The 13,082-nt window shown below is 35.4% G+C and overlaps 1 protein-coding gene across 1 annotated transcript in view; it reads right to left on the bottom strand.

The window, feature by feature from the left end:
• The window catches only part of LOC106691339 (cell adhesion molecule Dscam1), a gene marked incomplete at its 5' end in the record, with an annotated part of 26,340 nt that extends 13,655 nt beyond the window's left edge, over positions 1 to 12,685 (bottom strand). Inside the window, 3 exons of the mRNA XM_067049273.1 lie at positions 12,106 to 12,226; positions 12,305 to 12,450; positions 12,529 to 12,685. Coding sequence (XP_066905374.1) covers positions 12,106 to 12,226; positions 12,305 to 12,450; positions 12,529 to 12,685 — 424 coding nt within the window. The remainder of the gene's footprint in view (positions 1 to 12,105; positions 12,227 to 12,304; positions 12,451 to 12,528) is intronic.
• Between the last annotated feature and the right edge of the window lie 397 nt (positions 12,686 to 13,082).

Genomic DNA, 13,082 nt, shown 5'->3' with positions numbered 1-13,082 from the left:
ATATTTTGTATTGTTTTAATACCGATATTGAAAATTAGCAACAATAATCATATACTATCTTATCGTAATATCGATATGTTGTTTAAAATGAATAAAATATTATATAGCAATTTTAAAAGAAAAATATCGTTATTTTTTAAATAATTACATATTATTGTAATATCGATATTGAATATTAGCAACATTAATCCGGGACTATTTTATCGTAATACCGATATTTTGTTTAAAATGACAAAAATATAATATAGATAATTAAAAAATGTAATAACGATATTTTTTTTTAATAATTACATATTTATTTCGTTATTTTCTATTATTGTAACATCGATATTGAATATTAGCAACAATAATCCGGGATTAATTTATTGTAATATCGATATTTTGTTTAAAAAGATAAAAATATAAATTAGATAATTAGAAACTGAAATATCGATATTTTATTTTAATAACTACATATTTATATTATATTTTGTATTGTTTAAATATTATTATCAAATATTAGCAATAATATTCGGATATAATTAGATTGAAATATCGATAATTTTTTTTTATAATTACATATTTATTTCGTTATTATCTATTATTGAAATATCGATATTGAATATTAGCAACAATAATCCGGGATTATTTAATCGTAATATTGATATTTTGTTTAAAATGACAAAAATATAATATAGATAATTACAAAATGAAATATCGATATTTTATTTTAATAATTACATATTTATTTCGTTATTTTCTACTATTGTAATATCGACTTTGAATATTAGCAACGATAATCCGGGATTATTTTATCGTAATATCGATATTTTATTAAAATAATTACATATTTGTATTGATATTTTGTATTGTTTTACATTGATGTAATATTGATATCAAATATTAGCAACAATAATCCAGTATTTTTTTTTAATCGTAATAACGATATTTTGTTTAAAATGACTAAAATATTATATAGAGATTTTAAAATAGAAATATCCATATTTTTTTTTTTATTATAACATATTTTTTCAATATTTTCTATTATTGTAATATTGATATAGAATATTAGTAACAATATGCCGATACTATATTATCGTAATATTGATATTTTTTTAAAATTATACAAACATATTTATATTGTAATAACGGTATTTTGTTTGAAATGACTAAAATATTATATAGAGATTTTAAATAGGAATATCCATATTTTTTTTTTATAATTACATATTTTTTCAATATTTTCTATTATTGTAATATTGATATATAATATTAGTAACAATATTCCGATACTATTTTATCGTAATATTGATATTTTTTTTAAATTAGACAAACATATTATGTTGATCATTATAAAATGGAATATCGATATTTTATTAAAATAATTACATATTTATATCGATATTTTGTATTGTTTTACATTTATGTAATATTTATATCGAATATTAGCAACAATACTCCAGTATTTTTTTGATCGTAATAACGATATTTTGTTTAAAATGACTAAAGTATTATATAGAGATTTTAAAATAGGAATATCCATATTTTTTTAATATTGTTTCATGTTTATTTATATATTATGATCGATATTTTTTTATGGATATATCGATATTTTTTTTAGAAAAGTCGTGAAAATAGAATAGATAATTAAAAAATGCAATATCGAAATTATATTTTGATAATTACATTTTTTTTTCTCGATATTTTGTACTGTTTTAATTCCGATATTGAATATTAGCAACAATAATCCAGTATTTTTGTATCGCAATAACGATATTTTGTGTAAAAAGAATACAACATGAAAATGGAATATCGATATTTCATTTTGATAATTACATATTTGTTTCGATATTTTACATTGTTGCAATATCGATATCAAATATTTGCAACAATACTCCGATATTGTTTTATCGAAATATCGACATTTTGCTTGAAAATTCGCGAAAATTGAATAGATAATTTAAAAATGGAATATTGATATTTTATTTTGATAATTACATATTTATATTGATATTTTGTATTGATGTAATATCGATATAGAATATTAGTAGCAATATCCCGCTATTGTTTTATGGAAATATCGATATTTTGTTTGAAAAGTTGCGAAAATAGAATAGATAATTAAAAACGGCAATATCGATATTGTATTTTGATAATTTAATAATATAATATCTGAATATTGTTGCTAATGTTAGGAATCAATAATTAATATCCAAATACTGTTTTTAGGCTTGAATATTTTCTTTTACAAAATATCGATATTTGTATTAAATAATATCGGAATATCTTTGATATTATGATGAATATGAAATATTATCTGCTATGAATATTTCCTCTGGAATTATGATTATAATTATTTTATATTGGGGTGTATCATCATATTTCAATATTTCTTTTATTTACATCTACTTTTAAGGTGCAACCTTTTTTTTCATTTTTTAGAAACCGATTTTATGATATTATCGAAGGGAAATATCGATATTCCGATATTATCGGTTACTCGATATCGATATCAAAATATCGATATTTCGATAATATCGATATTGATTTCCCAATTCTACTGTCTAGGCGTCTTATCTATAATGGAGGAGGTAACTATGGGGTTAGCCAGAGCCTACAAATCCAGCCATTGTTGTCCACTCTTGATTGTAGAGGCATAGCACAGCTGTTGAACGCTAGTTCTGCGCTCTTGTGGCAAGTGGAGGAACATGCTCAAATCCTCAAAAGGCTGCACTAGCTCCCCCATATTCTCTCTACTCATGACTTTTGCTACAGACAAAGTGAAATTTTATTTACTTCTCCCGTACAACTATATTTAATTTTGGTCAATCCGGTTGTCTATTGTTATCCAATTAATTTGACTGCTTGTTGTTAATTATTCACTTTATGCCTGGTCTTTCTTTTGCCGAACTATCGTTATTCGGCGATTCTTCTCTAACATCTTCCGATTCATCCTGATCTTCCTCTCTAGGCGTCCATTCCCGAAGAAACTGTCTCATGACACCGGACGGTTCCCCATTTTCTTGTTCCACGGCGTTCGCGGTAATGGCTCGAGACAACCAATCGGCCACCAAATTTTCTTTGCCCGGTATATATATAACCTCCAAGTTTTATTGCGCTAGAAGCTGCTTCCAGGGGGTTACGCTGGCTTACGATTCCTTCAGTTTTCTCACCCACTGGAGTGGTCTGTGGTCAATATGTACCTTGAACCTTCTTCTGAAGGTGTCCTAGTTTTCCGCACCCATGGCACTTCCAGTCTTCCTTTCCTCCTCTATTACGTATTCTGATTTGGTTCGGTCGCCTTTGTCTACCCGTACCTCTATCTTTACCACTATCCCTGGGTTCTCTTCTCTTCCATGGTGTTGACGGATTCCTTGTGCGGTGGTACGGTACTCCGCTCTATCCTTCATCATCGACAACCATCCTTGCATCCTCCTCTCTTGCGCTCCCGTCGATCATCTCTTGAGCACATTTTACAAACGTGTGGTTTATGCAGGGGTAGAACTGGAACCGCCGCCGGTTTTGTTTTTGTGAAGGCGACAGTTTGATTCTGGGAACTCGTATGTTCAGACGAGTGAGTTTTGGTTTTGTGAAGGTGACAGTTTTTGATTCTGGGAACTCATATGTTCAGACGAGTGAGTTTTGGTTTTGTGAAGGTGACAGTTTCATTTTGGAACACGTTACGATTGTTTAATAGTTTAAAGGCCATATGTCTTTATGGTTTGAACCGGAATATCATTATGTGAGAAATGTTGTCATATATGTTTTGTTTTTCAAAATTATGGTGTTTACTTCAATAGACGATCATTAACAATAGATGTTGAGGATTACGTGGGGTTTGAACTAAATTTTATTTTGTTTTTATTTTATATTCACTTTTATACTCTTTTGGATAATAATGTAAATATGGTTATTAAGGTTAAGGTTAAGTCAACACCTATAAGTTTTAATTGTTTTGTTAACTGATAAGAATTCTTTTTTTTCCTTTTTCATTCTCTGTATATATATATATATATATAATGAACTTTTGTACATATAGTTCTGCTGTTCTTTCTCTGCTTTCAACTTGTTAATTTACTTATATTTTTTCTGTTGTTCACGGAATAGGTAACACCCCTAAGTTTTCTGTTATCTACTTGTAAAGGTATTCGCCAGTGGTCATAATTCAACAATTGCTTATATAGGGGTATATTTTAGCTATATTGTGGGCTTAATGCTTCGGGGTTTTCGTTATTTCCAAGAAAAAATAACGTGGCGCCTAAGGAGTAATTTATTCATTATTGTTTTTTATTTTCCTTTTGCGATTATATATATTTTTTTTATTTGACTTTAACTCACCCCCTTCTCCGCTGAGCGTGGGCAACAATAAACGTATAACTAAGGATAAATATAAATTTGCGGTTAAATAGTCTGGCGTCCAACGTGGTGCCTTTTTTTTATTATTGTACAGTCATATTTTTTTTTTTATTCTGTCCAATTTTTGAAGCAGGTTTGGAAACAAAAATGGATGTATACCAATTAAAGAAATATGAAGTAGAGTACGAACTCACTATAAGGGGAATTTTGGATCTGAAGAAAGTTGATACTATGGGAAAGTAAATTTTAAGCCCTTAAGCCCCAGACAACAACAACAACAATGCGAAAGAGACTCCAAACATTCTTAACTATGGAACGAGAAGGAAAAATACCGCAACCGACAGGGTCCCTCATTACAGATCATGACTTAGATTTATCAGTTTGTTCGGACAAATCACATCAGGTTAAAACCGAGTCAGGACAGTTGTAGCATACTGATACAATATTACAGCATTTAATCAACAGAGTGTCACGTCTTACGTTCATAGACGATGAAAAATTAAAACAAAAATCGAAAATTATTACAGATTGCTTAGAGTTCTATGAAGGCCCAATTAGGAGAATCGAAATCGAGTAAGACCTCTACAGCTCACAAGAGTTCAGAAAGCAAACAGGAGACGACAATCGATAAAGTATGCCAGATGCCCGCTTAAGACTGGGGTATAAAATTTTGTGGGGATGGACAAGATCTTAATTTTACTGCATTTTTGGAGCAAGTCTCAGAACTAAAGGTTTCTCTGAATACATCGACAATAGAACTATTCGAGTCGGCGTATGATTTATTTGGTGGACCGGCCTTGATAATAGTTAGGGCACTAAAAAGAGAAGTGTCTACATGGGAAGAACTGGTAGCAGAGCTTAAAGCAGAGTTCGAGCCGCGGGATTACAAAGATAGGCTATGAGACGAAATAAGGAAACGGACACAAGGATCGGAGGAGTCGATAGGCGTGTACGCTGCTGTGATGAACAATTTCTTTCACCGCCTGAATAGTCTTCCTTCTGAGGAAGAAATGCTAAGGATAATTAGGAAGAATATGCTCCCATACTATCAGAATCGCCTTGCATTACACGATGTACGATCAGTTAAGGATCTCGTGACACTAGGTCGTCGATTAGAGTAGGCTATACCACTTTTAAATTTAAAAGTTTAAATATGGAAAACTCGGGTGTATATGTGCCGTAGAAGGCCTATTTCTCTTTTTAAGGATGTCCTTTGGTCTCTATGACGCTCCTGCAACATGGCAACGCCAAATAGACCAAATTTTAAAACCAGACCTTGATCCTTATGTATTTGTCTATCTCGATGATATTATAATAATAGCTCCGGGTTTCGGGAAGCACCTACTGATATTGGATGAAGTTCTACGACGCCTCGTTTGTACCGGTTATTTCACCATTGACTGAACTCACGAAAAATAGAATTTAATGGAACTGGGGAGAACGACAGGAAAAGGCTTTTAACGACATTAAGGAGATACTGGTGTCAGCACCACTCTTAACCTGTCCAGATTTCAATCTTCCGTTTGTATAACTAACGGACGCATCTAATTCGGGACTGGGAGCAATTCTATCCCAAGTCGGACTTGATGGAGAAAAACCTATTGCTTATGTAAGCCGAGGATTGACTGCTCCCGAGAAGAAGTACTCAACGACTGAGTTGGAATGTCTGGCAGTAATATGGGCTATTGAAAAATTCAGACCATATTTAGAAGGAATGGAGTTTACGGTCGTAACAGAACACATGGCTTTGAAGTAGCTTGAAATCGACTTGCACGATGGTCTGTGAAATTGAAGCAATATCATTTTTCCGTTAGACATAGACCCGGAAAACTTCATAAAATAGCTGATGCTCATTCTAGGTCTTTGGAAGATGCTGGGGAGATAGCAGACATCACTATAAGGAATGATGGTGATAAACCAGATGGATGGTACAGCGGTATGATCACAAAAATTGTGAATCAGCCAGAGTCCTATCCGGAGTGGACCATAGACAATGGTATCCTCATGAAGAGAGTGGTCGACAGGAACGACATTCTCGGGGAAGACAGACCCTGGAAGATTGTGGTCCCCAAATCAAAGAGAAGAGACCTTCTCATGGACTATCATGACAGCCCCATATTAGGACACCTAGGTTCGTATAAAACATTACGGAGGCTGAAGGAAAAATATTATTGGCCAGGCATGAATTCGGATGTTAGACGCTACGTGGCAAGATGCCAAACTTGTTTGGAAACCAAACCAAGTCAGCAGAAGCCAGCAGGTTTAATGGGGCAACAGAAAGTTGCAGAATATCCGTGGGAAATAATAAGTACAGACTTGATGGGCCCCTTACCGTTGTCGACGAAACAAATCAGGTTCATGCTTTGTATTACAGATTATTTTTCGAAATACTGCATGGGCAACGATAAACGTATAACTAAGGATAAATATAAATTTGCGGTTATAAACTCCAGGGGCCTGTTGCGCCACCGGGATCTGTAGAACTGGCTGCCTCACTGTGGGCTGTGGTTGTGGTTGACCATCACCATTAACCATCTTGATCAGTAAAAAAAAAAAGTGACAGTATAGGAGAAATAAAACAAAAGAAAGCCGGAGGAAGATAGAGAAAAAAAATCCTTGATGAGAGAACAGTTAAAAAAACGTTAACGATGTCTTCTAGTTCCTCCATATCTATTAGTCTTTCTTCCTCCGAGCGCTCGTTAGACTAAGATTCCTCTTTATCGTCTTCCTCCATCATATTCTGTTCATCTTCCCCTCTCAGCGTCCATTTTCGTTGAAATTGTTTCACTCTGGACGGGTGAGTTGTTAACATCCTACACTATTCCCAAGAGCTCTCTTTCTAGGGAACGGTATCTTGCATCTGCTATTCCTAATCCAAGCTTCTACCTTTCCTGACGGGTCACATCAAACAAATACTTTGTATTCCCTAGGCATACTTCCTACGATATGTACCCACAAGTTTTTCATACTTAATCCCCACCGTGTCAACTTCCCCCTCTACCTCACAAGGGCCACCCAGAGTGATCAATTTACATTGGCATTTCTGAATCTTGTGTGTCCTCTCTCCATCACACAGCTTCTCCAAGGCTTCTTGGCACATCATGGTGTTGCAACTGCTGGTTTCCGCAAAGCACCTCACTCCTGCAATATATTATAGACAGACCGGTGCTCTTCTCCCTCACTTTATGACTCATGAGTGTGCGTTTGTCCCTCTGTCGCCATCCCCTTCAGTTGGCTCGCGTCTTCCTCTCTCTAGTTTCTCGCCTCCATCTACCTCTGTTATTTAGTTTCCATCCTCCTGTTTCTACTCTGTCCCCTTGATTAACTCGGTTCCGGGGCTCTTTATCTTCTCTTTGGTCTCCGACTTCCCGATGCTTCCGTGGATTCAGCTCATGATCGACCCAACCTCCGGTTGCTTCTCTGTATCTGTTGGTCGTTTATCTCCATTGGTACCCTCCGGCCCACATCTCTTCTTCGGTACTTGTATGGGGACTGTTTGGCTATGTGCCCCTCATTTACGCATTCGAAGCCTCTCATGCGCGGGCAACGTGCCACTAAATGTCCAATCTTTCCACAACCGTGATACTTGTGGTACTCCCGCCGATCGTTGTTTATTGGTTTAGGTAGGTTTTTTTTATTTTCTAGGTTACTAGCTCCACCACTCCTACCAACTCCGTGTTCTCTCCTTCTCAAAGAATTGGGCAGGTTTCTTGGCCGTTAATATTCTATTTGGGTCCACCCTGACTCTTTTTTTTCCATTCGGGTCTCCACCATCGCTTGTTTCTATGAGATCTTGAGCAATTTCCACAAACGAGCGCTCTCTCGGAAATCCTTCCTTCATCTCCAGCTCTTTTTCCAACTGAATTTTTAGTACCATGGATAGAAATTTCATCCGATCCTGTACCTGGATTGTTTCCATCATTTTATCAGCGATTCTGTTAAAGCGTGTCAGGAGTTCAGAAGCTTAACGCCCACTAGTCTTTTACGATTTCTTTGTCTCCCTGATCATCGTAAATATGTCCTCCTCCTGGGTCCATCATCTACCTACAAACGCCTTCTTTAATCTTTCCTTGATAACTCTCAAAGGCATCTCTTCGTCCGCCTGAATATGATTGAGCATGCTCCTCTATACTCTTCAGACAACTGTTGCTTTTTATTCTAACGTCGTGGCATGAACTTGCGCTAAAGATACTTCCGGTAGTGGCTTAATTACTTCTGGAGATGGGTTCCCTGTAGAAAAAGATTGATTGACTGCAACTTGAGGTTGGTTGTTTTGGTCCCGACCCTCCAGATTCAGAACTGCTGCTCTCACGAATCCGTTATTGGCCATATTTTTATAAAATGAAAGGAGACAACAAAGTCTAAAGAAAAAAACAAATTCTTCTTTAAAATAAAAAGTACTCCGGTATCTATCTAAAGCTCCCGGGTTTCGGCACTACTTAAATATCAGTGAAAGTAAAATGTTAAGAAAAGAGAAGGAATAAGATTTGACACACTTGAACTGCTGTAAAATTCTAGCTCTATTCGGTTCAAGACATCTATCTGTATACATTCTATCAGCTGATCTTCGAATTTCAGTTGACACTTGTCACTCTTTAAACAACCTACCATTTTGGCTGTAATAGAAGTACAGTTTCTAGCAAGACCTACCTCAGCATCAATAGGTTGCTTCTGCGTCAATACACTTAATATTATTAGTCATATGTCTGGCGGATCCCGAATCTAAACCCATTTGCTGATTATTTTCTTCAGCTTTCAGTAAGGAAAGAAACTAGTGATGTTTTATTTTTACGAAATTAAACAGTCCTTCTCTAGGTGGTTTGTTTTTTTAAAAAAAAACACATAGATTTTTCTTGGTTGGGCAGTCTTTACTCATATGTCCTTTTTTAGAGCAAGAAAAACATTTCCTCTTGTCAGAAGTAGTTCTCAAATTTCATTTTACATAAGTTTTAAAACCAACTAGAATGTCTGTTTCCTCAGTAGAATTTGAGGAATGTCTTTCCTCAGCTATCAATCTTGACGTTAAATTAAAAAGTATTTTCCTGTCGGAGCCTGTGCTTTCCAAAGCACATAAAAAACATTTATACTTCTTAGGGAGTGTTGTCAGTACTTTTGAAATGATCGGATGATCTAATATATCATTGTCTAATTACTGCAATCTAAACGCCAAACTTTCAATTGAGCTTATGTAGCTGGCCAAGTCTTTCCCTGACTTAATTTTAAAATAAAAAATTCTTGCAAAAGGTCAAACGTTTGCTGGGAAACATCTATTTTGTATATGTTACATAATTTTGGAATAAGTTTTACTTGCAGCGAAACAAGTTAAAAAATGAGTTAATGATCTCTGGTTCACACTTTAACTTGCGATGGAAAGGCGATCATCACTTACAACCATTCTATACATATTATCACACGGTCTGCTTCTTTCGAGGTTGTTTTTGAATTATGTGGACGTCGCAGGAAATATCAGGATACGGCAACACGAGAGACACTATTGCTGTAAATAGTATGGCACGATGGAGGGTGTGGGCTATAGTTATGGACATGATAGAAAGGGAGAAGCAAAACCGGATTGCAAGGCAAAACTTCGGTGTCCGCGATATGAAGAGCCAAATTAAAATCGGGACGGTGGTAAACCGGAAAGTATACCACGAAACAAAAGTTGAAATAAGGGACGAGGAATCACTCTCACTGTTTCAATTAAAATACTACTTTATTCTATCCTGCATTTATATATTCTCGTGTAGTTGACAGGGAAATGTGTATTTTTATTACAATTCTCTTCTTCCCGTATCTTCTAATGAATCACTACAAAAAAAAAGCTTTATATCTATAAATCCATAATAATAATAATAAAAACAACAAAAATAAAACATAATTCTGCCTCGGTTTAGGAGAGGGAACATCCCAGGTTTTTACAGCCCTTCTCCTGCAGGAAACCTTAACTGTTCAACATGGACCATTCACCTTTTCTTTGATTCCTGTAAATCAACCGGTTTCGATGGTTACCACATTAAGGTCTCTGATTATAAATATCCGGAATGGGACCAAATGACGTAGAGATTCTTTACCCTTATTAGACCCCAATTGTCGATAAACAATAGTTCCGAATTTAACATCCACCATCACATCTCGGAGGTTCAATTTTGTCCTCCTGGCCTTTTCCCCATAATGAGCACATAACCATCCTATGGCTAATAACGTCTCCCTCTGCCTGGACCATGCCCATGAAATTTCTGCACTTTCCCTGGAGGCTAAAAAGACCTTCAAACGGCGAGAAACCCAGAACGGAGTCAATAGAATGATTATACTCGACAACCACTTCAACCATCGCTTCGTCCGGTTCAAGCCCCTTATCCGCGTGATAGACACTCAGACGGTCACTCAGGGTACTGTAAAGTCTTTCATCTCTCGCTCTACTCTTTGGATGACCAGGCGTGTTTATATGTCATTCTACTACCATAGTTTTTATTTTGTGAGACCGCCACTTAATGAAAAAAGTCAACGGCCCAGCCCGCAGTTCTCACATCGTTAAGACCTGCGCCTCAACCACCAAAGCTACGAACGGCCCCACCAGAGATATCCATTATCTATCCATGGCATAGTTATAGGTGTGGCTTATATTGTACATATCCTAACGCAAGCTAGCTTAACTACGTACAAGGTACACCAACTTCAATGTTATCAATGTTAGGTATCACTCTGTAGCGAGAGGGAGCAAGCGGTGCGACCACAACTCACCTGAGCGCTTCACCTCGAGCCTCACCGAAGCTCTCAAATTTATAAATCACTTCATTTTGTAAAAAACACATTGTCATTTTTATATATTAATAATTTCTGTACATAATACTTAGCAATATCTGTACAATGAATAATAAATGATAACGATTCAATGCACGAACCTATCTCAAGCAGACATGTACCGACCGCTTCTCGGTCACAGCCGCATGGACTAGGCCTATAAATAAGGGACTCTAAATCCCCAAAATTCGATCTTAGATCCATATCCTTTCCTGGGTCTAGTCATGGCATAGGTGGCGTATACACTGCTTGAGATAGAGAAGTTCATTGCCAATCTATGCTCGCAAAAGTAGTTATTTTGAACGCACACCTAAGACGATGGCCTATCTCCTCTCCTTCTCTCCAGCAATCTTATTCCGTCCAATTCATCTCGGCAACTAAGATTGTAACCTAATCCTTAACAGTTACACTGGTCCGTCCGCTTCATCTCGGCAATTAGAGCTGCACCTAGCCTTATCAGCTTACTGGTCCGTCCGCTTCATCTTGGCAACTAGAGCTGCACCTAGCCTTATCAGCTTACTGGTCCGTCCGCTTCATCTCGGCAACTAGAACTGTTACTCTGCCTCTGACTCTCTTACCTAGACCTCTTCTACCTTCGTCAGTGTCCAGGGCTCATCCTCTGGCACGGCCGATCCTAACTTATTATGAATACGCCTTGTCGTGGGCCTTCTGTAAAGAGATATCAGGCTGGAGAAATCGCCTAAGACCAGACTCAACCCCGACAACTCCAACCTAATAATGCATGAAAGTCTGTGGTTAGGCAAACATATTAATTATGGGTAAACACTATTCTAATCCTTCTCACACTGATGAAATAGACATCGAACTGAACATAAATTATTACAATCACTTACCTTGAGGGTTATTGGCCTGCAATGGTAATTTTTGAAGTGCTCAATTGGTTACCTGTTACATACAAATATTTTAAGCTTTCAAATAAATTTATTGAAGTAAACTTTGAAAAAATACCTCTCACAATGACTTTATAAACAATTTTGTCATTTCCATGAAGATTTTCCGCATTACAATTATAGTTCCCTCGGTCTGGGTGTTGAATGTCACGTATATTCAAAACTCCATCTTTTCTTACCTGTATAAAAAGCAAAACCGATACTTTTTTAAATAAGTACTATAAAATCCTATTCTATACTAAAAAAAAAATCCTTACTTCAAAACGATTACTTTTAGCTTCTATTTGAATTCCCTCAAAATCCCATGATATTTTTGGGGGAGGTATTCCAACAGTTTGGCAGGGAAGAGTTAGATTCTGTTTCCAAGGAGTCACAATATGCTGACTAAAGGACATGATTTTTGCTGGAACTTATAAATTTTTAATTTATTTACGCAATAAATAGAAATTATTAAATGCATATTATGATATTTATCAGTTACTTTTATTTCCTGGTGTAACAGTGACAACACGTGTACTTGCTCCCTCTCCAATATTTGTGGACGCAGTAACCCAAAATTGATAAGTTCCACCATCTACAATTTGATCAGTTTCAAATTCTTCTTCAGATGGACTTAAAACATGTTTATGTGTACCTCCCTAAATATCAATGATAATAACCTTATGCAAATTTTTCATTACATCTTGAATGGTATATTTAATATACAAAAAAATTTCATACCTAATATATTATAATTAATAAAAGTTTATTAATGTTAAAATGCAATATTTGAACATTATAACCAGATTTCAAATGAAAAAGTCAAGCATGAATAGAAAAAGTTCATGAGGAGTGAAAATATAAAATAAGTAAAAAGTTTATAATCAATAACAGAATAGAGGAAGTGGGGTGGTTCAGTTTGTTAGTTATTTAGAAATTATGGCGTAAAACCCACCGCTCATCAACGGCAATGTATGTATGAATTTAATCTTCAATTATATAAATATATATAAGTTAAAATACTTAGAAGTACTTATAGTAAAGTTAAAATAAGAA

Source organism: Halyomorpha halys, unplaced genomic scaffold (assembly GCF_000696795.3).
Source record: "Halyomorpha halys isolate HHAL.00 unplaced genomic scaffold, Hhal_1.1 Scaffold2262.1, whole genome shotgun sequence".
NCBI classification, from domain to species: domain Eukaryota; kingdom Metazoa; phylum Arthropoda; class Insecta; order Hemiptera; family Pentatomidae; genus Halyomorpha; species Halyomorpha halys.
This window is presented reverse-complemented; position numbering and strand designations above follow the sequence as displayed.